Raw genomic sequence first — 26,906 nt, 5'->3', positions numbered from 1 at the left:
AAGCATTCAGACAGACCCTGGACAGCCATCGGTGAGCCTTTCTACTCTGAGACGCTACTCACCCTCTCCTCTCAGTGCCTAGAGCACTGCTGAGCCCCACGGAGTCGGCACCCTCATCGCTACTGGTTTCATGATTATAAACTTCATAGCTTTACTGAATATGCACACATCCCACAATTCACCCATTGTAAGTGAACAATTTGCTGGTTCTCAGTAAATTTATGGTTATGCAACCATTGCCACAATCCCGTTTTAGAACACTGTGATTATCTCTTTTACTTCCCAGGAACATTCATCATCAGCCTCCAGGGTAAGTCCAGGTCTCCACTGGCCTCAGCGCATCTCAGTGCCCTGGCTCTTCCCCTCCATCCACTCCTTATTCCCAGGGCGTGTCAGCTGACACAGTTCTTCGAGTGCTGCTGTGTCCCTCCCCAGTGTCTCCACTGGGCACTTTTGCTGCCTTCCCTCCCCCTCCCCTGACCTCTGGAGGCCAGAGCCTATGGCAGTAGCGTGGACTGGAAGGACAGGACCCTGGAGCCCCAGACCTGCATTTGAATCACGACCATGCGGCCACCATCAAGTCACTTTGTATCCTTGAACCTTGGTTTCCTGCTTTGCTGGGTGTGACAGTTAGAGATGATGTGTGCACAGTGTCTAGAACAGGACCCACCATGCTCAGTAAATAGAGATTAATTCTTCACAATCAACAACTGTTGCTGCCACCTTTATTATTATTGGCACTCACAATTCCTGTTTCATCTTTCTCTTCCAGGCATATTCCTAGCCGTAGTTTTCTGGGTCATTCTTGGTGACCAGGCAAGAAAATGATTCGCCCACGCTTGGGAACCCGCGTGGCCCACTCCAGGGCTGTGTGTCAGTCAGGTGGAGCAGCAGCACCACCTAGCGGCGACGGGTGCAGTAGCAGGCCGCATGCATGCACGCTCAGGGGTGTCCAACTCTTTGTGACCACATGGACTGTAGTCCACCAGGTTCCTCTGTCCTTGGAATTCTCCAGGCAAGAATACTGCAGTGGGTAGCCATTCCCTTCTCCAAGGGATCTTCCTGACCCAGGGATCGAAGCTGGGTCTCTTGCATTGCAGGCAGATTCTTCCACCGTCTGAGCCACCAGGGAAACCCTCCTATGCTGTCTATTAGAGTAACATAATGAAAAACAAAATAGGAGGAAAGTTCTTAGAGTGATACACCTCAAAGACCAGCTGGTGGTTAAAAAGTAAAGTTTAAAGTGTCCAGTGCTCTTGCCTGGAGAACCCCAGGGACGGGGGAGCCTGGTGGGCTGCCGCCTATGGGGTCGCACAGAGATGGACACGACTGAAGCGACTTAACAGCAGCAACAACAGCAGCAAATCTAGATAGAAAGGAGACCAGTGGTTAGTAATGGCCTAGGGTTGACAGGTATGAAAAAATGGGAGTGACTGCTACAGGCTGCAGGGTCTCTTTTCAGAGTGATGAAAATGTTCTAAAGTTGATTGCAGGACTTCCGTGACGGTCCAGTTGTTAAGACTCTGTGTTTCCAGTGTATGGGGCGTGGGTTCCACTCCTGGTCAGGGAACTGGGACCCCATGTGCTGCATGGTATGGCTAAAGAAATAAAATAGGACTTCCCTAAACCATACTCACAGAAAACTAGTCAATCTAATCACACTAGGACCACAGCCTTGTCTAACTCAATGAAACTAAGCCATACCCGTGGGGCAACCCAAGATGGGCGGGTCATGGTGGAGAGATCTGACAGAATGTGGTCCACTGGAGAAGGGAATGGCAAACCACTTCAGTATTCTTGCCTTGAGAACCCCATGAACAGTATGAAAAGGCAAAATGATAGGATACTGAAAGAGGAACTCCCCAGGTCAGTAGGTGCCCAATATGCTACCAGAGATCAGTGGAGAAATAATTCCAGAAAGAATGAAGGGATGGAGCCAAAGCAAAAACAATACCCAGCTGTGGATGTGACTGGTGATAAAAGCAAGGTCCGATGCTGTAAAGAGCAATATTGCATAGGAACCTGGAATGTCAAGTCCATGAATCAAGGCAAATTGGAAGTGGTCAAACAAGAGATGGCAAGAGTGAATGTCGACATTCTAGGAATCAGCAAGCTGAAATGGACTGGAATGGGTGAATTTAACTCAGATGACCATTATATCTACTACTGTGGGCAGGAATCCCTCAGAAGAAATGCAGTAGCCATCATGGTCAACAAGAGAGTCCGAAATGCAGTACTTGGATGCAATCTCAAAAACGACAGAATGATCTCTGTTCGTTTCCAAGGCAAAGCATTCAATATCACAATAATCCAAGTCTATGCCCGAACCAGTAACGCTGAAGAAGCTGAAGTTGAACGGTTCTATGAAGACCTACAAGACCTTTCAGAACTAACAGCCAAAAAAGATGTCCTTTTCATTATAGGGGACTGGAATGCAAAAGTAGGAAGTCAAGAAACACCTGGAGTAACAGGCAAATTTGGCCTTGGAATATGGAATGAAGCAGGGCAAAGACTAATAGAGTTTTGCCAAGAAAATGCATTGGTCATAACAAACACCCTCTTCCAACAACACTAGAGAAGACTCTATACATGGACATCACCAGATGGTCAACACCGAAATCAGATTGATTATATTCTTCGCAGCCAAAGATGGAGAAGCTCTATACAGACAGCAAAAACAAGACCAGGAGCTGACTGTGGCTCAGAACATGAACTCCTTATTGCCAAATTCAGACTTAAATTGAAGAAAGTAGGGAAAACCACTAGGCCATTCAGGTATGACCTAAATCAAATCCCTTATGACTATACAGTGGAAGTGAGAAATAGATTTAAGGGCCTAGATCTGATAGATAGAGTGCCTGATGAGCTATGGAATGAGGTTCATGACATTGTACAGGAGACAGGGATCAAGACCATCCCCATGGAAAAGAAATACAAAAAAGCAAAATGGCTGTCTGGGGAGGCCTTACAAATAGCTGTGAAAAGAAGAGACGTGAAAAGCAAAGGAGAAAAGGAAAGATAAAAACATCTGAATGCAGAGTTCCAAAGAATAGCAAGAAGAGATAAGAAAGCCTTCTTCAGCGATCAATGCAAAGAAATAGAGGAAAACAACAGAATGGGAAAGACTAGAGATCTCTTCAAGAAAACTAGAGATACCAAAGGAACATTTCATGCAAAGATGGGCTCGATAAAGGACAGAAATGGTATGGACCTAACAGAAGCAGAAGATATTAAGAAGAGGTGCAAGAATACACAGAACTGTACAAAAAAGATCTTCACGACCCAGATAATCATGATGGTGTGATCACTGACCTACAGCCAGACATCCTGGAATGTGAAGTCAAGTGGGCCTTAGAAAGCATCACTACGAACAAAGCTAGTGGAGGTGATAGAATTCCAGTTGAGCTCTTCCAAATTCTAAAAGATGATGCTGTGAAAGTGCTGCACTCAATATGCCAGCAAATTTGGAAAACTCAGCAGTGGCCACAGGACTGGAAAAGGTCAGTTTTCATTCCAATCCCAAAGAAAGGCAATGCCAAAGAATGCTCAAACTACTGCACAATTGCACTCATCTCACACGCTAGTAAAGTAATGCTCAAAATTCTCCAAGCCAGGCTTCAGCAACATGTGAACCGTGAACTTCCTCATGTTCAAGCTGGTTTTAGAAAAGGCAGAGGAACCAGAGATCAAATTGCCAACATCTGCTGGATCATGGAAAAAGCAAGAGAGTTCCAGAAAAACATACATTTCTGCTTTATTGACTATGCCAAAGCCTTTGACTGTGTGGATCACAATAAACTGTGGAAAATTCTGAAAGAGACGGGAATACCAGACCACCTGATTTGCCTCTTGAGAAATTTGTATGCAGGTCAGGAAGCAACAGTTAGAACTGGACATGGAACAATAGACTGGTTCCAAATAGGAAAAGGAGTACATCAAGGCTGTATATTGTCACCCTGCTTATTTAACTTACATGCAGAGTACATCATGAGAAACACTGGACTGGAAGAAACACAAGCTGGAATCAAGATTGCCGGGAGAAATATCAATAACCTTAGATATGCAGATGACACCACCCTTATGGCAGAAAGTGAAGAGGAACTAAAAAGCCTCTTGATGAAGGTGAAAGTGGAGAGTGAAAAAGTTGGCTTAAAGCTCAACATTCAGAAAACGAAGATCATGCCATCGGTCCCATCACTTCATGGCAAATAGATGGGGAAACAGTGGAAACAGTGTCAGACTTTATTTTTCTGGGCTCCAAAATCACTGCAGATGGTGACTGTAGCCATGAAATTAAAAGACGCTTACTCCTTGGAAGGAAAGTTATGACCAACCTAGATAGCATATTCAAAAGCAGAGACATTACTTTGCCAACAAAGGTCTGTCTAGCCAAGGCTATGGTTTTTCCTGTGGTCATGTATGGATGTGAGAGTTGGACTGTTTAGAAGGCTGAGAGCTGAAGAATTGATGCTTTTGAACTGTGGTGTTGGAGAAGACTCTTGAGAGTCCCTTGGACTGCAAGGAGATCCAACCAGTCCATTCTGAAGGAGATCAGCCCTGGGATTTCTTTGGAAGGAATGATGCTAAAGCTGAAACTCCAGTACTTTGGCCACCTCATGTGAAGAGTTGACTCATTGGAAAAGACTCTGATGCTGGGAGGGATTGGGGGCAGGAGGAGAAGGGGACGACAGAGGATGAGATGGCTGGATGGCATCATTGACTCGATGGACGTGAGCCTCAGTGAACTCCGGGAGTTGGTGATGGACAGGGAGGCCTGGCGTGCTGCGATTCATGGGGTCGCAAAGAGTCGGACACGACTGAGCGACTGATCTGATCTGATCTGGTTGTCCGGTGGTTAACAGTCTGCCTGGCAATGTTGGGGACAAGGGTTCGATCCCTGGTTGGGGAACTAAGATCCCACATGCTGTGGAGTAACTAAGCCCTTGCACCGCAACTACTGAGTCCGTAAGCCTGTGGCCACAACAGAAGATACTACATCTTGGCAGCAAAGATCCAAGTGCTGTGACTAAGACCTGACACAGCCAAATAAGTGAATAAAATTGATTGCAGCGATGGTTGCACAATAGGATATGACTGAAGAAAATCTGTGAATTCATGGAAATGTATCTCAATAAAGCTGCTGCCAGAAAGGGTGAAGAGTATCAAAAATTTCAAAGGAAAAAAGTCTCCAGAGCACGTTGTCAGATTTTCTGTGTACGGTTTGACAGCCTCCAGATACCTGTGGATAAAGAACTCAGGTCTTCTCAAGTTATTACGCTTCATGTCACTTGAAACTGACCTCCAGAGGAGTAAAAAGCCACCTGTCTCGATCAACTCACATGTGAATATTCTCAGCTCTGTTAAGGTATTGTTTCAAATAGATCAAATCACATATATAGAATTGACTCATGGATCCCCCAATTACCCCTGTATTCTTGGTACCCACACAGAGCTGTCCCCCAGGTAAGCCCAGGAACTTCCTTAAAGGTGCGGATATTGGGGGCGGGGCGGGGGGGGGGGGCAGTGACTTTGATTCCAGATTCAAAGCTCTCTCCATTCTGAGAGGGTAACCATACATCCCCGGGTATGCCTTGTGCCCCTGCATAATTATTAGAAGCACCCCTTTCCGTCTCAAGGTAATAAATTTCAGGGTCACCTGTGAGGCAGTCTCTTCCCTGGGGCTCTGCCTCACCTGTCTACAGGTTGATGCCTCAGGACTGATACTGTGTTCAAGCCAACAGCACCTCAGGGCTTCAGGAAGCAACTGCCTAGGACCCACACCTGCCCAGAATAGGCGAATCCACAGACACAGGAAGTAGATAATGGTGGCCAGGGGCCATAGGAAAGGGAGGATTAGGGAATAGATCCAGGTTTTCTTTGAGGGGTGATGAACATAGTCTAAAATTAGTAGTGCTGGTCACAGAACTCTGAATATGCTAAAAATAAGAAAATTTTTTAAAAAAGTAAGTGTGGAACATAGCAACATGCTTTTTTAAACAAGCATCCCAAGTGATCTTATTATCACTTCCCAAGTTAGAAAAGGACAGGGGATTCAATGGGATTAGAAGGTGAACAGAGTGGGAGAGATTAAATATAGCCCTATCCCATCTCACTTCACTGCTCCTATAAATAATGCTGATCAGGCAATTTCCTGGAGGTCTGGTGGTTAGGACTGTGTTCTCACTGCCATGGGCCTGGGTTCAATTCCTGGTTGGGGAACTAAAATCCCACAAGCCACACAGCACAGCCAAAAAAAAAATGCTCATCAGTTTGTGGCCAGCACTGCTGTTCAGACTTGAGACATCAAAATATCCTCAGGGAAACACCAGGCAAGGAAAACAAAGGTCTGAGACATTTCGTCCTCACAGCCCTATGAGGTAGGCATTATTATGCCCATTTAACAGTTAAGCAAATGGAGGCTCAGGGATAGGGAGGCAAAGAATGACAAGCCTGCTGCCAGGCAGGAGTGAGGACACAGGTGGGATGTGAATACGGCTTTCAGGGACCCAAGCCTTTCCTCAAAGGCACTGCACTGAAGTGCCTCCACTGATCCACTAACCATAAATCATCAGCTCCAGATTCAGAGAAAGACCTCAGTACTTCCAAGAATCATGGAAGGTAAGAATGAGGAGCACTGCTGAAGGCAGGAGGGCCCAGACAGCACCCTGGGATGTTTTGCCTCTTGTACAAGTGCCCTGGGGGTTTTTAACAGCAAGTCTGCTGAGATGGAGAGGGGAAGGAATTTTAAAGACGCTCAAGACATCCGCAAGCACATGGCTGTCCTCTCCTCCTTCCAAAGCAAGTCTTTATTGTCCAACCAATCAACAAGTATTTGATGAGGCCCAGCACGGTACCAGGCACACGCACTAAGCATAAATACAAAAGTGTAAGACACACTCCCTGCCAATTCGAGGCGCACAATCTAAGTATTTCTCAGGACTTAATTGCATGGTTTAAAAAATCAAATCTGGACTTTGTTGCCAGTACTGCAAGGAACATTCTTTAAAGTCAATGTCTTAAGGAAAAACATTACACTCACATTGATCACATCATGACATTTCTTCCGAGTCATAGCAACTTCGTGGTTATCAACAAGGTTTACTTTTGTTAAAATTCATTTTACACTCTCCTCCTCTGTAATTTAAAACGAAGAGTTTTTTTTTTTTTTTTTTTTGAAAAAGCAACTTTAAAAGGTAGTAGTGGAAGAGCTTAGGTACAAATTTGGACAACAGCTGTCTGGACAAAACAGCTCTAGACTACTGAGCAAACCCAGCTCGTTTCCGGGCCGTTGTTACCTCTATTTTGAGGATAACATAGAGCACGTTTCCACGTTTGCCATGATTCCATGGCATGGAAAATTCCATGATTGCCAACCAGAAGAGGGAGTCCCAGTGCCACGGAGAGTGGCCTGGATGAGACATCCTTCATGGCAAAATTTAGCACCAACCAACTTGGCTGCCGGGCGTCTCGTTGCCCAAATTTAACCCCTTGATTCTCTCACAAACACTCAGAACTCCCGGGTGTGTGGTTCTACGAAGAGCAGCTAACCCAAACCGCAAGTTGGACTGACATACTGTACATGGTTCTGCTTCCATCTGGGGAGCCAAGCTCCTGCTTCAGGCGGAGAACATTCGGTGCAGAGCAGAGGAGTCTGGGCAGCAGCCTCCGAGAGGTGACGAGGAACACGAAGGCATCGCCCCTCCTTAACCCAGCCTGGGGCGTGGCGGGGCATCCCTGGCAAAGAGCCTTGCCACGCGCTGGGTGCCCACCCCAGAGGGTCTCCATTTGGCAAATAAGAGTCAAAGGAAGGATTCAATGATTTTCTAGTGTTACAGGGTCTAGTGTTACGGGTTTTTTTTTTCCTTCTCATAGAATAAGATCACTGATTTCTCTCAGTAACGTACATTAAACCAAGACCTCTGGGCTAGAAAATAAGTTCAGATCTGAACTTTGTATCTGTGGTAAGCAAGGGCCTTTTTAATTTGAGCCTTCTTTTTTTTTTTAACAAAAGGATGCCAGAGTCTAACAGGATCCCCAGATGTGCAGAGACCCCAGGCCTGAGCCAAGATCACACAAGTGAAGGCAGTCCACAGCCCACCCTCCCCCAACTTTCCCGTCACAAAGACCAGTCCGGCTCTCGGGCATGGGGGAGCCCTTGGGACGCCCCCATGGATTCCCCCATGAACTGCAAAACTGGTCATCAAAGCTACTGAAATGGAAGGTAGTGTAGAAAATGTAACACTGGTTGTTCTTAACATGTAAGACTGGTTTCTTTAGAGCGTGTATAAGGCACTATGTGAGAAAGCTGCTCCCACGCCCGCCACACACCCACACTCGGCTCCTCACACGCACACACGCACACACAAGAGGCCAGCTGACTTTGCCACGACGCACGGGGAGCGCAGCACCTCCCGTCACTTCTGGTTTTTGAGCTGGTTGGAGAGCCAGTCCAGGCCTTCATAAAGCCCATCTCCACTGGTGGCGCAAGTAGCCTGAATGTACCAGTTTCTCTGGCGGAGGGAATGTAAGCCAAGCTTGTCTGTTATCTCTGCTGCGTTCATAGCATTGGGAAGATCCTTGGAAGAGAATATTCAGAAGTCAGTTCAGCAATGTTCCGTCCACGTAATGAAATACCATGCTCTTCCCCAACACCTGCCCTTAACCCACAGTCTTATCTCTGGCCGCCTAGAAGCTCAGGCCTCAAACCTTCAAATCGCCCTTAATTTTTCCTTCCCTCTCTTTCTCTCCACTCTCACAGTTCCACGCTGGGAAAGACCATTGGCTCTACCTGCAAAACATATTTAGAGTCTGACTGCTTCTCACTTGGAGTACTGAAATTACTTCTGAGTTGGTCTCCTCACTTCTGCTCTTCCTCCCTGAAAAGTCTATCCTCAACCTGGCAGTCCGTGAAGTCAGATCAAGTCCTTCCTTCTATTAACACCCTTCGACAGCTTTGTCTCTCTCAGTGTAAAGAGCCCAAGTTCTCAGGACGCTCTGCAAGGTCTTTGTGCCCCCGTGACCCCTCCTGATGGTCCTGCTTCATTGTTTTAAATATAGCCCTCACCGCAAGTTTACTGTATTACAAAACTGACTGACTTAGTATGTTTATTACCTGCCTCCTGTAACTAGAATGCAAGTTTTACCGTGGAAGCAATCTCTGTCTATCTTGTTCTCTGACGTATTCCTAGTGCCTAGAACTGTGTCTAGCATGTAGTAAGCTGAAACCGAATTTTAATAAATTAGCATGAAAGAACAAGGTAGATCTGAGGACTTTCCTGGCAGTCCAGTGGTTAAGACTCCAAGCTTCCAATGCAGGGGCTACAGGTTTTGATCCCTGATGAGGGAAATACGATCCCACATGCCACGAAGCGCGGCCAAAAAAAAAAGAACAAAGTAGATCTAGACAATGATTTGGAAGGACATCAAAAATATGCTAAGAAGCAGGTTGCAAAACAGAATGCAGAATAAGCTCTGGAGAGAGATGTAAGGAATTTAACAATGGTTTTATCCTGAAAAGCCGGGCTAGAATGTTTCACTCGATATTGTGAGTTGTCTGTGGATCTATACCCTGAACGTGTCCTGGTTCTATAATTAAAAAGAACAAACGTTTTCTTTTATCAAAGTCCACGTGCACTAATGAACCTCAAACTGACATCCAGTCTAACGGTGGGGTAATGGCCAAGTGAATGATGATGCGCCCACCATTTAAAATAGTGCTTACAAAGAGCTAGATGAGAGAACATGCCTCTGATAAATCTGAAATGATGAAACAGGACGCAACACTGTCAAAATGGTAAGATCTCAATTACATAACGAATGTATTCGTGAAGGAGAAAGTAGGGGGAAATGCATCAAAACCTGACTGTTTATCTCAGGCTGGCAACTTCCACAGGATTCCACCTTCTTCTCCACCCTTACTTCAGCTTCTTGTCCTGAGGCTGGATGGTTCCACATCTTCCTCCTACCCCCACTTTTACTGCTTTGTGTTATTTACATGGAAGCCGAGTTTCCTCAAGGACTGGCCCCATATCATCCAATTTCATCCCCCCCTTTGCTGACCCCCAACCCCACACCACTCTACCCCAGCTGCACTGGCTGCCTTGCTCTTCCTAGAACAGTCTGGCTCCCTTCCTGAGCGCCTTCAGGGGTCATCTTTTTTTTTTATTAAAATATAGTTGATGTACAATATTATATAGCTTGCTGCTGCTGCTGCTAAGTCGCTTCAGTCGTGTCTGACTCTGTGCAACCCCATAGACAGCAGCCCACCAGGTCCTGCCATCCCTGGGATTCTCCAGGCAAGAACACTGGAGTGGGTTACCATTTCCTCCTCCAATGCATGAAAGTGAAAAGTGAAAGTGAAGTTGCTCAGTCGTGTCCGACTCTTAGCGACCCCATGGACTGCAGCCTACCAGGCTCCTCCATCCATGGGATTTTCCAGGCAAGAGTACTGGAGTGGGTTGCCATTGCCTTCTCCGATTATATAGCTTGCTGCTGCTAAGTCGCTTCAGTCGTGCCCAACTCTGTGCGACCCCACATCTGGCAGCCCACCAGGCTCCCCCGTCCCTGGGATTCTCCAGGCAAGAACACTGGAGTGGGTTGCCATTTCCTTCTTCAATGCATGAAAGTAAAAAGTCAAAATGAAGTCGCTCAGTCATGTCTGACTCTTAGTGACCCCATGGACTGCAGTCTACCAGGCTCCTCCGTCCATAGGATTTTCCAGGCAAGAACACTAGAGTGGGTTGCCATTGCCTTCTCCGATTATATAGCTTACAGGTATACAATAATTCACAATTTTAAAAGTTATACTCCATTTATACTTATTATAAAATATAGGCTGTATTCCTTGTGTTGTACAACATATGCTTATAGCTTATTTATTTTTTAAATGGAGTGTAATTGCTTTACAATGTGGTGTTAGTTTCTGCTGTACAATGATATGAATCAGCTGTATGTATACATATATGCCCTCCCTCTCACCCCACCCCCACCCCACTCCACTTTCCTAAGTCATCACAGAGTGCTGACCTGAGCTCAGCTCCCTGTGCTATATGGCAGCTAGGTGTCATCTGATCAGACGTCCTCTTATCAGAGGGGCCCTCTGATCCTTCTCCACACCTGCCCCTTCTCCCTTGACTCCCCCCCAGACATAGGACATATCTGTTACTGACTGACGCTCTACCCACTAGGAATGCAAACTCCATGAGCTCAGGGATTTCTGTCTGTCTGGTTCACTGCTGAATCACCAATACCCCAAACAATGCCTGGATCTTAGTGAATGCTCAGTGGATGTTTGCTGAGCGAGTGAACGAATGTAAGACCCAAACTAAAAAGGAGGTGAAGGGGAAGGTTATGGGCGGGACTGGCGAGAGGAAGGCAGGCAGCTAATTAAATATCTCTATTTTTAAAGCGAGCAGCTGGTAGTACTTTTCAGTCCCAGGATTCAGAAAGCTAGTGACATACCTGTTTATTTACAAACACCAATAAGACCGCATCTCTGAGCTCGTCTTCAGCTAACATTCTGGTTAGTTCTTCTCGGGCTTCATTGACCCGCTCTCTGTCATTACTGTCGACCACGAAAATCAGACCTGAATGGAAAGCAGCAGCGTGTTAGTAATCTGAACCTGGGGAGGGTAGCTGTTCACACGTCCTGACAGCCTCTGCCTTCTTACGTGTGTGGTTTCACTGAAAGCAATCAATACAGAAGCATATATAGAAACTCCAGAGTTGGGGAGCCTGCTGGACACCCCACCAGCCTTTTTCAGAGGCACCATGGCCCCTCAACAGATCAACAATAACAAGAGTAGACAGAGAATACAGCCACTATGGAAAACAGCATGGAGATCCCTTAAAAAACTAAAAACAGAACTACGATATGACCCAGCAATCTCACTACTGGGCATATACCCAGGGAAAACCGTAATTCAAAAAGACACACGTACCCCAGTGTTGACTGCAGCACTATTTACAATAGCCAGGACATGGAAACAGCCTAAATGCTCATTAACACAGAAAGGGATAAAGAAGATGCGATATATACATACAATGGAATATTACTCAGCCATAAAAAGGAATAAAACGGGCTCATTTGTAGAAACATGGACCTGGAGGTTGTCATATAGAATGAAGTAAGTCAGAAAGAAAAACAAATACTGTACATTAATGTATATATGTGGAATTTAGAAAAATGGTATAGATGATCCTACTGGCAAGGCAGACATAGACACACAGATATAAAAAACAAATATATGGATACCAAGCGGGGAGAAGGGGCAGGAATTGGGAGGTGGGGGTTGACACATAGACACTACTGATACTATGTGTAAGAGAGAACTGTCGAGAACCTACTCTATAGCGCAGCCAACTACTTAACGCATTGCGGTCACCCGAACGGAAGGAAGTCCAGAAGGGAGGGGATGCAAGTCTATGTACACATTTTGCTGTACAGCAAAAACTAATACAAGGTTGTGAAGCAACTACACGCCAATAAAAATGTTTAAAAGAATAAAGAGAGAAAAGGTTAGGCTCATGTTTAGTTACTTCGTTTCTACATCATTTATCGGGTGATAAAGACCCAATAAAAATCTACGAACATCCACGTTCAGACAGTCTTCCCTGGCTGGCAACGCTCTGTGTATGTGGCACCTCTATGGGCCACAGGGTAACAGCCCTGACCCCACGGGAAGAGGAGACACAAGCCCTGTGAACCTTGTGCGCCTCCCACATCCATCTCTTCCTTTGGCTGGTTCATCTGTATCCTTCTGCTGTGTAATAAAACTGGAGGTCTAAGTGTAGCGATCTGAGTCCTGAGAGTTGTTTTAATGAAGACCGAATCTGAAGGGGGACTTCCCTGGTAGTTAAGACTCCGGGCTTCCAATGCAGGGGGCCTGGTTTCGATCCTGGTCTGGGAACTAGATCCCACATGCCGAAACTAAGACCCAGTGCAGCTAATTAACAAACAAACAAAAGAACCTAAGGGACACTGCTGCTGCTGCTGCTGCTGCTGCTGCTGCTGCTAAGTCACTTCAGTTGTGTTCGACCCTGTGTGACCCCATAGAGGGCAGCCCACCAGGCTCCCCCGTCCCTGGGATTCTCCAGGCAAGAACACTGGAGTGGGTTGCCATTTCCTTCTCCAATGCATGAAAGTGAAAAGTGAAAGTGAAGTTCCTCAGTCGTGTCCTGGGAACTGCCATATTTGTGAACAGCTGAAATAAAGTGAGGGTGGTCTGGGGAGCCCTGAATTTGCAGCTGGTGTCTGCAGTGAGGGAGTCTTCTGCCCTTAACCTGTAAAGTATGGCCCAACCCCAGGCAACTGGTGTCAGAAATCTTTGCAGCATCCCACACTACAGCCCAGAGAAATCCCAGGAAGCAAGAGATGGGTCAAAGAACGGGACTGCCGCATCGTATCTGAGCAAAGGTGGCTGAAGCCTGCACAGACCTGGTCACTGCTACACTGGCTGGCGGAAGAGCTGGGGCCACGGGGTCTCCAGAGGCGGTGCCCAGGAGGAACTCAGCACACAATCCACATATAGGAAGGGGAAGACGCTCTGAGCAGTGGTCCATGTGACATTAATGGCGGTGAGAACTGGGTGGTTGGCTGACAATAAGCCCTTTGGCAGACAAAAACAGGAAGTGGCTGCCAGAAGAACTATTTAATAATAGTGACCCTAGGCTGTATCAACAGAAGAGAGAGCAGCTCAGTCTCTAAAATATGGGCAAAAAAAGCCTAGGCTACAGTGCACCAGTCAGAACATCCTGGGCGTGTTACGTGGTTGGTGCTCACCCCACACTCTAAGACACAGACGAACTGGAAGGGTAAAGACTGACGAGGACGGCAAAGGAATTAGATACTATGTTATATGAAAAACAACTTATATAACTGGGAGTACTTTGCCTAGAGCAAAGACTCACCGAGGGGACTGATGTCTGTCTTCAAGTATCTAAAAGCTATGACATAGACAGGTTCAACTTGTTGGAAGTAGATGGAAGATCAGTGGGTACAACTCCAGGAGGTTGAGGTGATAAAGAGCCAACAGGGGACTTGCCTAGTGGTCTAGCGGTGAAGAATCTGCCTTGCAATGCAGGGGACTCAGGTTCAATCCCTGGTTGAGGAACTAAGATCCCACACGCCACGGAGCAACGAAGCCCTCGCGCCATGGCTAGAGAGAATGAAAGACCCACGTGAGGTAACCAAGATCCCGTAAGCGACAACTAAGACCTGATGCAGCCAAAGAAGTAAATACATTTTTAAAAATTAAAAAAGTTAAAAAAAAAAGAGTTAACAGAACTGCAGGTGCCGTGGGCTGCCTCAAGAGGCCTGCCCCTCACTGGAGATACTTGTGAGCAGCTTCAGTGGCCACTTGCAGGAGCCCACAGAAGGGACTCTGCTGGTGGGAAAAGAGTAGTGGAATGAGATGACCTCCGGGCTCCTTTTCACACTGAGACCTCACCACTGTGTCTAGGAGGGAAAACTTGTGCTGGCCCTCGGCCCTTTCCACACACCCCTTCCCCAACCCCTGACACCCCCACGCTTCCCAGGCCCACCCAACAGCTGCCTGACCAGTTGCCCGGAACAGCCCATTCCAGCAGACGGGAGTGCCCACAGCTTCTGTCTGGGGCTTACATGAGAGTCAAAGTCATGTCCGTTACATCACATCAGACCCAAAAAATGCAGAATGTTCAAAACTCCCCTCAAAGACTTGATAGGCTGCCAGTAAGTCTCTGGACTCCGATCACAGCTGAGCAAAGGCGGTTTTCCTGAATTCTTAGGAGACCCTTAGTCTCCCATGCAAAACCGACAGGGGAGAAGCTGACATATGATTCATTGGCCATTCCCAATAAAAAATAAAGGTTTATAAATATTAGGTCCCATTTTATATTCTTTTTATTTAGATCCTTGTGTGAGAAACAAAAGAACCAGCACCAGACTCACTACACATCTGAACTAAGAAAACCTAAAAAAAGGTAAAATTACCAATGAATAGTGTGCTGTGATTTGTTTTTAGAAGTGGGTAGAAATATGTATCCACAACTGGCTGTATACGCATAAAATATCTTTGGACAGATAAACAAGAAATAAAAATGGGAAGAGGAACCGGGTGGTTTGGGGGCAGGAATGAGGTGGTGACTCTGCACTGTGTATTTTCACTTCTTTAAATTTTAAACCATATAAATACATTGCTATTTAGCAAATTCAAATACCTGAACCTAAATCAAGGAGAAAAATCTTTCCACATCACAACTAATGGCCTATCGAATGCACTATTTTATGCCTTCTCTAAGAAAATCCACCTGCCAACGCAGGAGACACAAGCGACACGGGTTCAATCCCTGTGTCGGAAGATCCCCTGGAGCAGGAAATGGCAACCCACTCCAGCATTCTTGCCTGGGGATTTCCATGGACAAGGAAGCTGGTGGGCTACAGTCCACGGGGTCACAGAGTTGGACACAACTGAGCGACTGAGCACACGCGATAAATCAACTAAGAAATCCCATAAATAATTCACATTCCAATCTACACCTACTTAACTATCTTAATTGAGAGCTAAGCTATCATTAAGTCTGTTCTGCTCAACATACTGATGGAGAAGAAAATTTAAAATAAAAAAGTGAGCCTGTCTCTTGCAAAGGTGCAGGAAAAATAAGGGCAACATCTAAGGTTACTAGTGGCTGCAATGTTTGAACTCACCAACTCAAACAGAAAATCCATTCTTCAAAGAGGCCCCATTTGCTTATTTCATCAAGAGTCCAAACCACCCACTCGAAGGTCCTAGAATATAGCCAGTTCCCTACCATCAAAGCAATGGCTATTGAAACTCAATAAAATTAGGCTTGCTATAAATAGAAGATTGAAAATAAAAAGGCATTTCTACTTGTTGACTGAGTGTGACAACTTTTAAAAGGGTGGGAGAAGGGAACCCTTCAGAGAATGAGGACATGAAACCTCTAATATTTTGGACTCTGGATAGTTAATTTTATGTGTCGACTGGACTGGGCCACAGGGTGCCCAGACATTTGGTCAAACGGTATTCAGTAGTAAAGAACCTGCCTGCCAACGTAGGATACATGGGTCCAATCCCTAGGTCAGGAAGATCCCCTGGAGAGAGGCAAACCGCTTCAGTATTCTTGCCTGGGAAATCTCACAGATAAAGAAGCCTGGCAGGCTACAGTCCATGGGGGTTGCAGAAGAGTTGGACACAATTTAGTGATTCAACAGCAACAACTAAGTGTCAAAACGTATACTGTCTGCAACAGATTGAAGCGTAAAACATAAAAATCTAAGCGTCATCAGGGAAGAATTCCATGCCTGGAGAATTCCATGCACAGAGGAGCTTGGCAGGCCACAGACCACGTAGTCACAAAGACTTGGACACTACTGACTAACACTAACATCATGGAAGGCTGCTACGGTCATCAAACTGTTTCTCCGAAAATCAATAAAGGGAAAGAATTATATCTTTTTTCTGCCTTTCTTATATAAACTATATTTCAGAGAAACCAAATATTTGATAAAAGAATTCTTTATTTAGAAGGATTTCAGCTAATAAATGCAGATGGAAAGACAGAAAACAGTGGAGGGATAAACTGCTGTAGAATAAGAGACTAAAGAGACGTGACAATGAAATGCAATGTGTAAACTTTGATTCCCAATGCAAACAAGTCAAATGTGGACTGGAGAAACCTGAACAAGGACTGGGTAAAAGTGAAGTCGCTCAGGCGTGTCCCTCTGTGACCCCATGGACTACAGCCTGCCAGGCTCCTCCACCCATGGGATTTTCCAGGCAAGAATACTGGCGTGGGTTGCCATTTCCTTTTCCAGCAGAATCTTCCCGACCCAGGGATTGAATCCTGGTCTCCTGCATTGCAGGCAGACCAGACTCTTTACTGTCTGAGCCACCAGGGAATCCCCCAAGAGCTGGGTACCAGACAGTAAAGAAAGGATATTAATTTTGGAAGTGGGATAATGCAAAAAAAAAAAAGCTTTAGGGACTTCTATGGTGGGCCAGTAGCTAAGATTCCATGCTCCCAATGCGGGGGACTGGGTTTGATCCCTGGTCATGGAACTAGATCCCATGTGCCACAATTAACAGTTTGCATGCTGCAACTGAAGATCCTGTGGGCCGCAGGAAGATGTGGCTCAGCCAAATAAATATTGAAATCAAAAACTTTTATCAGTTTAAAATAAACACTGAAGGACGATGAGTAAGAGACATCATTTGCTATCACGCACTCTGGGCAAAATGCTGATAACTTTTGAAGCTGGGTGTAATGGGTACATGGGGATGTGTTATGTATCTTCTTTGTTTTTTATTTTCAATTTCCCACTAACAAAAGTGAAAAAAGAAAAGATAAATGCACTATTCTGAGGAAAGACGTTCTAAATCTACAGGTTGAGGCAATAACTACAAACAGACTTAAGTGTTAAAGGTCATCACTAAAATAATGATATACAATATAAAGGGGTGGTCGACCTGGGTATTTGGACTGAAAAGACCGACAAATATGGGTCATTACTATGAAACATATGCACTGAAAACACCCACCATCAGTAGTAGAATTTTCAAAATGAAAAGACTCCAAGTAAATTCTGAAATGAGTATGTGGATGCCAGATGGTTTGAGAATGAGGGTGTAAAAACTATCTGAACAGCTTATGGATCTCTGGATAGGCAATATCTATAAGGTTATCCAAAATATAATCAATGGAAAAACTCAGAGAGACTGACATGGGACACATTAAAACTCCAACGTTTAAAAATCCAGTAATAAGGAAACAAGGCATTGATCTAGGATATTTGTGCCTGTTCATGTACTTGTGGGATAACAGGGAAGCTGGGAGGGACTATGGCCACACAGGATGCTGGGTTGGGGGTTCCAACCATCACTGTCTATCTCTTTCTCTCCTTAGGCATGATTTTTCAGATATGCTCAACCGGCTTTAAGGAGTTTACAGAATTCAAATCCTTTAAAAATTGGTACTTCATCTAAGGCACTTTCAATTAACCAAAAGATGGAACTCATCAGGACAACCATTTTATAACTGTTCTGGATTAAGAGGAGATGCCTGTGTAAAGCATTAAAGCCCAAGTATTTTTCCAAAGAAGGCAGGGACCACTTCTCAAACCCCCCCCCCCCCCGTAAATTTAAGTGGGTCATCGAAAGAGAAGGAATGACTGAAAGTCCAGATAGAGCAGACTGCCCCAAGGTTTTGCTTCAAGTACCCATCTTTAGGTGCGTTTAACAGAAATGGTTGCAAGGCAAGAAACTGGATAATCTCTACCTTGTGTGTTCTGGAAATAATGTCGCCACAGAGGTCTGATTTTGTCCTGGCCGCCGACATCCCAGACTGTGAAGCTGATGTTTTTATATTCTACTGTCTCCACGTTGAAACCTACACGGGGAAGATGCGGAAAGTGTTTAATGCAGACTTTTGCTGGCTCAACAATTCAAAATAACTTCAGCTAACATTTGGACAGTATTTTTCGTTTATGAAGCAGCTTGCCAGTCAAAGATCTACAGCTTACACAACATACCGTGTTAAGTCAGCTTGCTCTCTGTGCATCTTGACAGGTGTCTCCCACCTGATGCCTCCTCTCCCTCTCCCAGCAGACTTCAGAGCAAACAGAAGCCATCGATAGGGCTGCTTTCTGCCTGCCACCACACACCACAGAAACCCACTTACCGCTTCATCCACACTTCTCTCCCTCCCTCTTGGAACAAGGAAGCAGCTAATGCTGATTCCATCCACCCATGTGCTGAATCTGGTCCACCTATGCTGTCTGGAACCTTCTACTATTGCTCTTCTCTGCCCCATATGAAATCTCCAACCTGTTCTCCTCAGCAGGCTTAGGATGTAAAAGTACATTCTTCAAAGAAACCCTTCCTTGACTCCACGTCATCACCTGCAACCACCCCTTTCTCCCTTTTAAAGTCAAACTTTGTTACCTCTCAGCCGTTACACCTTAGTTCTGCTTCACCATGCTTTATGGTTTCACTGAGGTCAGCAAGGTTGAGAAATCCATCAACAGCTCTCCAGTGCTTACGTAAGTTGATTTTATATCTGACACTACTGTTCATTCCCTCCTTGAAACTCTTCCCTGGCTTCCCATTTTCCTTATGTTTCTCTGGCTGTACCTTTTCAATCTCCTTAGTGAGCTCAGCCACGTTTGACTGGTCTTCGAATGATCAGGATCGTTTACAGAGAACTGTTGCACATAACCTAATCATCCATCAGTGGAAATTTGTTAAACACAGAGCCACATACTATCTAGTTACTAAAACTGGAGGTTGATCTGTATTGGTTATTATTTAGAACAATGATTTATTTAGAACACGGCTTAGAACAATGCTTCTCCCCCCTCCCCAATTCAGTAGGTTGCCTGGGCTTCCTCTTGCAGAGTCCTCTGGGGGGTAGGCTGGACTTCTCTTCTCCAGGTGATCTTTTTACTTTCAAGGAGCACTGAGCTCCCTCATGTGGTGGTGGTAGTGTTCCAAAAGGGCAAACCCCAAGGCACAAGCTCTTATCCAATCTCTGTGTGAATCACATTTGCTGATGTGCCCTTGGCCAAAGCATGTCATATGGCCGTGCCCAGTATCACTGTGGAAGGGGACTGTGAAGGCTGTGGCTACTGAGGGGCATGATTCATTGGGGGCCATTAGTTCAATGATGGACCACAAGACCGGTATTCAATCCATTCACCAAATGTTTACCGGACATCCACCATGTGCCAGGCAATTTGCTAGGCACTTGAGAACAGTGGTGAGCAAGGCAGACATGATTCCTGCTCTTATTTACACTTTTGGAAGAGAGGCAGTGAGTGAGCAATGACAAATATGCTGAGAGTTACTCAGAAGTTCAGGTTGCTATGGAAACTTACAACAGGGGAAAACCATCCAAGGGACCAGAAAAGGGATCCCTGAGAAATGCTGCTTAAACTGAGACTGAAAGAATAAGCTGACATTTAGCTACATAAGCGGTGGGGTCGGGGTGGGCGGGGGGGCGGGGGGAGGGTTGTGGGTGTGGTAAGGAAGAAGGTAGGAAAGCATTCCACAGAGAGGTAAAGACATAGAAGAGAACCAAAGATGCTGTGTAATGCAGAGGAAGCTGGAAAACAGCACGCATATGACTTCACAGAGATATTCACCAGGACTTCCCTGGTGAGAGGGTAACAGGTAGGGAGGCCAGAGGTTCCCGTGCGGCAGGAGGAAATAAACTGCAAGTGGCAGACGTTTTTTTTCCTTCTCTGTTGATGAAACTGGTTCTGCCTAAGACTAACCTTTTTTTTCTTTTCTCAAACCTTGGGTTGATAATGGCTCAACAAACCAGTATTCATGTCAGTTATTTATGATTGGGGATGACATACCTTTTGCCATTCTATCTCAAATATGCATACTGTGGGACAGGGGCCTGGTGAAACTCCCTCAGCTTTGAGGTGTCTCTCTTATCTGATTAGAAGCTTGCCAACAGACATAAAATGCCTTGCTAAAAACTAGCAAGGGGGCACTCTTTCTGTCCCCTTCTGATATCTATGTCAGAAGCTTTCCCTGTCTCTGTTATACCTTAATGAAACTTTGCTACACAACAGAAAGCAGTGTGACTGTGTGCTTGTCTTTATTCATCAGCAAGCACCGTACCAGAGGGAAGAAAACTCCTTTTAAATAGAAATATATTGACTATTTAGATCTCCCCTGTAGAAGAATTAGAAAAGTTTGGAAGCACTGATTACCTCTACATTGATATTCCTCTTCTGTAAGGTAAAATAGTCCTGTATAAAGCATTTTGGCAATGTTACACTTAAATGGCAAGCACTATATTACAACTCCTGTTTTTATGTGGATTTTACACTAAAAAATGCAAGTAACATTTTCTTGCAAAGGACAGCTCCCAGGAAAATGTAAACTTTTGCTTTATGATATTTCTTTTGTATAATGTTAGACATGGAATAATTTTAGATCAAGAGTTTCTTTGAGTTGAGTAAAATGAAGGAAACCCTGTTACATGTTTTTAAGGAAAACATGCACACAGATACGTGTGTGGGTGTGTTCCCCTCTCCAATGTGTTTTCTAAATCTTGGCTCACTTACATAACCTGTTCATGTTTGTGTGTGGTGTGGTGGGCGTTGTGTGTCGATTTTCAATTAGCCTGGCTGCAGGCTCCTCAGAGGTGTAGTGTTTTGAGCTTTCTGTCATTGTGCTGTTTCTCTTCAAGGCCAGTTTGTTGTAGTGTTTTGGTAGGATTCTCATAAATGGTGGTCTATAAAATATGGCATTTTTTCTAATAAAAAATTCAATTCAAAAAAAAAAAAAAAAAAGGCTCCAAGTAGTCAAGCCTTGTCTCTGATCCCGGATTGAAATCCTCTTCTCTGGAGGTCACGGATCCTGGCATAACACATGGCTTACAGTAGCAAACTTTCAGTGGTCTAGAGGTTAAGAATCCACCTGCCAATGCAAGGGTCGTGGGTTTGTTCCTTGGTCTGGGACAATCCCACATGCCTTGGAGCAACTAAGCCCACGTGCCACAACTACGAAGCCCATGCTCCAGAGCCCGTGCTCCGTGACAAGAGAAGCCGCTGTAGTAAGTCCGAGCACCACAACCAGAGAGCAGCCCCCGCTTGTTGCAACTAGAATGTGCTCAGCAATGAAGACCCAGTGCAGCCAAAAATAAATTAAAACAAAAAAAGATATTCACCAAAATCACAGGTGTTTTGTTTTTTTTTTAACATTTGTTTAAATTTTTTCTGTATGTATGACATTACAGAAGGATGAATTATTTTTATGAAAGGAGAAAAACAAGTAATTATCCTATTTTCTTTTTGGACTAATAACATTTTTTACAGCTATGGGTATGAGCATTTTCTCTGTTTGGTTTCCTCCTCATTTAAATGTTGCAATCTCTGAGGTTGCTCAGTTGGTTCCTGTGCCTAATCCAACTTTCAGAATACTAATGACATTCACATGCCCCCCTGGGGAGCCCACTCTCACTCAGGAGTTTGGATTTAGAGGCAGCTCAGGAGGCACAGACTAAGTTCTGCCAAAACTGCCTTTGCAAAAGCTGTAAATGGCCGACAAAACACAGAGCTGGTTTGCAGGAATAACTACACCGTCAGATTGTCCTCCAGCAATGGAACAAATCAGATTCATCAGTGGACCACCACCTCAAGTAGCTGGTGTGAGCCAAAGTGAAGGAGAAAAAAAAAACCATGCCATGTCCTTCTCTTTTTTCCACACTACATCTTTAAATGCCAGGAACATACTTGGCGTGGAGAGACGCTTCCACTTGGAAAGGCTCCTGGAAGAAAGATTGATTTTAATCATCATTATCTTTTCCTTTTTTTTTTTTTTTTGGTCAAGTCGACAGGGTTAAATTTGTTCCACCTACATCTGTTTGTATGACTCTCCTATAAACCTAGCAATGTGCCAGAGATACCAGGAAGCAATTAGGAAATCGTATATTACCCGGTTTTGGCCTCAAGAAGTTTATGAGGCGGACAAGATTCTCTAAAGTAAGAATTCAGCAACACAAGAAGCTTGTAAAAGCACAACATACTGCAGTGAACACTGGTCCTGTCTCAGGGCGTTAACATACCTATCGTGGGGATGGTAGTCACAATCTCTCCCAGCTTCAGTTTGTACAAGATGGTGGTTTTTCCAGCGGCATCCAAACCCACCATAAGAATCCGCATCTCCTTTTTCCCAAAGAGACTTTTAAACAATTTTTCAAAAACGTTCCCCATTGTTACTGAATTCTGTGACCTGAAGGAAAAGAAAGGCAAGTCAAGGAATGGTTCTTTGCAGAGATATGGACACACAAATACGAGACATACACACGAAATACGAGCCTCCACTGGAGGTGGCTCCTAGCAAAACTTCAACAATTTCAAGTATAGTTTGGCTAGGAAGGAGCTGAGTATCTTGGTTTCATAGGGGAAACTCAACTAAGCCGTTTGATGCCTTGCCAAAAAATTCACTTTTCCACTGCAGCATCCAAGTGGGGTATGGGAAGCCCAGTCTCAATGATGGCAGGCTTTCGTCACCCTAAGTATGGAAGCAATGCCACCACAGATACAACTAATACTTCTGAAATGAGAACTTATGAAGCAGAGAACCAGTCTATTCTACACACAGTGAAGCAAACTCGTTAAGGCAGGTTAGATATCAACACCTCTTAGAAATCTAATAGTTGCCTTTGGCCAGTAGACAGTATCAAGACCCAAAAAAGAACCTAAAAAATTTCAGAGGTGAGGAAATAACAGCACTGGGAAACTGCATGGCTAACAAAGAAATTAATCAGGTAAAGACTGGGGGAGAGGCCACAGCACCCAGTGTTGACCATCGCCTCACTTTTTAAAAAATTACATTTTCTTTTTTTAGTAGAGTATAGTCGCTTTACAATGTTGCATTAGTTCCTGCTGTACATATATATTCCCTCCTCTAGGGCCTCCCTCCATCCCCCATCCCATCCCTCTCCATCATCACACAGCACCAAGCTAAGCTCCCTGTGCTTTACATTAACTTCCCACTAGCTAGCTGTCTTACACATGGTACATATGTCATTTCAGCCTCCCAACTGGCTCTACCCTCCCCTTCCCCATGTGCATGTCCATTCTCTAAATCTGTGTCTCTATTCCTGCCCTGCAAACAGATTCATCTGCACCATTTTTCTAGATTCGACATATATGCATTAATTTACAATATTTATTTTTTTTTTTTCCAATATTTGTTTTTTTGCTCCTTCTGACTTACATCACTCTGTATAACACTCCAGGTCCATCCATATCACTAGAAATGACCCAATTTCGTTCACTTTTATGGCTGAGTGATATTCCATTGTATACATGTACCATAGCTTCTTTATCTATTCATCTGTCAATGGACATTTAGGTTGCTTCCATGTCCTAGCTATTGTAAACAGGGCTGCAATGAACATCGAGGGAAGATGTGTCTTTTTCAATTATGGTTTTCTCAGGGTATATGCCCAGCAGTAGGATTGCTAGATCATATGGTAGTTTTGTTTTCAGTTTTTTAAGGAACCTCCATACTGTTCTTCATAGTGGCTGTAGCAATTTATATTCCCACCAACAGGATCACCTTACTGTTAATTATTAGCTTTTGAAACATAATTTACATAGATATAAACATACATGATAACATAGAGTTCAGTGAAATGTCATGAACCAAATCAAAAAAAGATGATTATCATCGACCCAGATCTCCTTGTGCATCTTCCCAATTATCACTCCTCCAAAGATAATCACAATAATCAACCCTGGTTATTCAAAGGAAGGACTGATGCTGAAGTTGAAGTTCCAATACTTTAGCCACCTGATGCAAAGAGGTGACTGGTTGGAAAAGACCCTGATGCTGGGAAAGATTGAGGGCAGGAGGAGAAGGGGGCAACAGAGCATGAGATGGTTGGATGGCATCAGGGACTCAGTGGACATGAGTTTGAGCAAACTCTGGGAGACACTGAAAGACAGGGAAGCCTAGCATGCTGCAGTCCATGGGTTCAAAAAGAATCAAGACATGACTTAGCTACTGAACAACAACATATTGACATATTAACTGTAAAAATGTTCAATATTTTATTTTTCAGTAGAATACATGAGAGACTTTATAAAGGAAGGCAACAGTCAAGACAAATTTGTTGTTCAGATTAGCTTTGCAGAAATTTACATCTTTAATCTCAACAGATCAGCCTATTTGAAGTGTGGGCTTGACATTCTAATTACAGACTTAAAAGTAGTACTGTCCAATACTGTAGAGCAATTATCCTCCACTAAAAAGTAGTACTGACTACAACTCTAACCTTGTTACTGAAGTCTACAAAGATTCTTCAAAGAAAAATAAAAAATCCTGTTTCCCTTTAAACTGCTAATTATGGGGAAATTTTACTCCTTGGCAGAGCAGAGGTGAGAGGGAACAAGGACAGTCCATCTCCCATTCATCAGTTCCCTAGGGACCTTAGAGGTGAGGTCACCAAATTCCAGAAGCCCCACCTCTGAAATTTAGTCGTGTCCTACAGTTGCTAAACTTCATGGATGATGTCCAAGCACACATTTAATCCTAAGACATGAGAAAAGGAGCAGAGCATTTAACCTGAACAAAAATTAGATACAGGGAAGCTGCTACAACCAAAGAATGATAATAAATGCTTTAGTTATTCATAGGAGGCCATACAGAAAGCATACAGAAGTCCAATGCATTGCAGCACTCAAAATCCTGTGGGCGACAAAGTTAAAGATTCCTTGTCTTTGTTTTAGAGAAAAAGACAAATCTCACAGATGAGAAAAACCGTGAGGAACATTTTGCGGAAGGGGAGGTACATTTAAGATGTCCTGTGAAGCAAACACTCGATTCCTCCTCCCAACAGCACAGTACACATCCTAGCTTCAGACGCCCAAAGCCCGCTGGGCTGCTAGAGACCCTCTGGAAGACGCCGCCGACCCCGGCGCCTCTCTGGCACGCTCGCCTTCCTCTAACACAAGCACCAACTGTCCATCAGGGAGAACTGCGGGGAGATCTCCAGGACGCGAACCAGCGCGGGTGACCAAGTGGGCGTGCGCAGCCGGCGGGCACGCGCGCTGGGTCCCCCCGGGGAACGCGCCCGAGTGTCCTTTCTGCCCAGCTGCTAGGCCGCTTCCTCTCGACCTGCGGGCCCTCGAGAAAGCGAAGGCGCCTCCTCACCACGACCCCCCAAACCCCATAGTGGACTAGCCAAGCCTCTAGAGTCCCCCAGCCCCTGCCCTACAGAGTGCGAAGAGACAGGGAGACCCACCCGTTTCTGCAGGCAACCCGCTGCTCTCCAGCCTCCCTTTCTCTGAAGCTGCGAGAACTCACCCAGCCCTTGAGTGCCACAGCCCTCTCGCCCGAGCCCACGACTCACCAATCGCCCAACTGACCACCGGTACTAATACCACTCCCTTTAAGGTTTCTGAGCCCCTATGTAAAATGGCGACAGGATCGGGGCGGGAACAGTAGCCAACCAATCACCCACCGCTTCTTGGAGCTTTTGTACCAATGAGTTCCAGGTTCCATGAGTGACAACAAGTCTGGCCAATGTAAAGGACAATAAAAGCCTGGGAGGGAGGAGGCCCGCCCCTTGCGACCTAGGCGACGGCACGAAGCTCTGGAAATGCCGGTTTCATCTTCCAATGACAGCTCACCGCGTCCCGGCGAGACACGCCCATGTGCCCCGCCCCAAGGCTGCGTGCGACCAATCAAAAAAGCAAAAAGATTTCCGATTTGCTCCGCCAATCAGCTCGAAAAAATTCCACGGATTGAATTAACCCCGGGAGCATTCAGACCAACTGGGTGGGGCATGTGGGCGGGACCACGTTCACAGAGATATTTAAGGAAATTTGCCCGGGTTGAGCTAAAAGTAGAAACTAGCTTGAGGCGGACTTCTGTGTGGGAAACGTCCAGTCATCGGCACCGAAATTAGGCATAAGGAAGATTTCCTGTTCAGTCTGAAGCTAAACAGTCGCCTTGATTTTGAACAGATTTTCAACAGTTGGGGAAAATACTAGCCACCTGCACCTTCCTTCAGACGCACAGAACCAGAGTCCTCACTTCCTGAGAAATCCAGTCGATAACTCAGCCCCCAATGCCATCTTGTTTCACTAATGCCCGTAAATAGTTGTACCTAATGGTACATAATCTGGAAAACTAACATCTACTGAACACGTGAAATTTGTCAGGAAATATATCAAGGACTTGACATGTGTGACCAAAACGCCCCAGTGTGTTAGTTGGAGTCTACTATTATTTCTATTTTATAAAGGAGCTGGGCAGAGTTTTAAGCCTAGGTCTGTATAACATCTTAATCTTTTTAACCTAATACTTTCCTGGTCACAAAGTATGTGCATGTGTGCTAAGTCGGTTCAGTCGTGTCTGACTCTGCGACCCTATGGA

General features: G+C 45.0%; 1 protein-coding gene across 3 annotated transcripts; it reads right to left on the bottom strand.

Annotated features, from left to right (window-relative positions):
- Positions 1–6,787: 6,787 nt before the first annotated feature.
- LOC109574209 (ADP-ribosylation factor 2) lies at positions 6,788–25,978 on the bottom strand. 3 transcript variants are annotated; one of them, XM_019982064.2, is made up of 5 exons: positions 25,879–25,978; positions 22,582–22,748; positions 18,277–18,387; positions 11,461–11,585; positions 6,788–8,576 (listed from the first exon to the last, which is right to left on the bottom strand). In XM_019982064.2, exons 2-5 carry the CDS (start codon positions 22,727–22,729, stop codon positions 8,415–8,417), a joined length of 546 nt encoding a protein of 181 aa, XP_019837623.1. In that variant the 5' UTR covers positions 22,730–22,748; positions 25,879–25,978; the 3' UTR covers positions 6,788–8,414. The 3 variants fall into 3 exon arrangements, with proteins under 3 accessions (XP_019837623.1, XP_019837624.1, XP_070629774.1); XM_019982065.2 differs by having other exon boundaries at positions 25,771–25,891; XM_070773673.1 differs by lacking the exon at positions 25,879–25,978 and adding an exon at positions 25,833–25,856.
- Positions 25,979–26,906: the final 928 nt, after the last annotated feature.

This window comes from Bos indicus, chromosome 19 (assembly GCF_029378745.1).
Source record: "Bos indicus isolate NIAB-ARS_2022 breed Sahiwal x Tharparkar chromosome 19, NIAB-ARS_B.indTharparkar_mat_pri_1.0, whole genome shotgun sequence".
Classification (NCBI taxonomy): Eukaryota; Metazoa; Chordata; class Mammalia; order Artiodactyla; family Bovidae; genus Bos; species Bos indicus.
The sequence above is the reverse complement of the archived record's forward strand: the minus strand, read 5'-3'. Positions and strand labels throughout refer to the sequence as shown.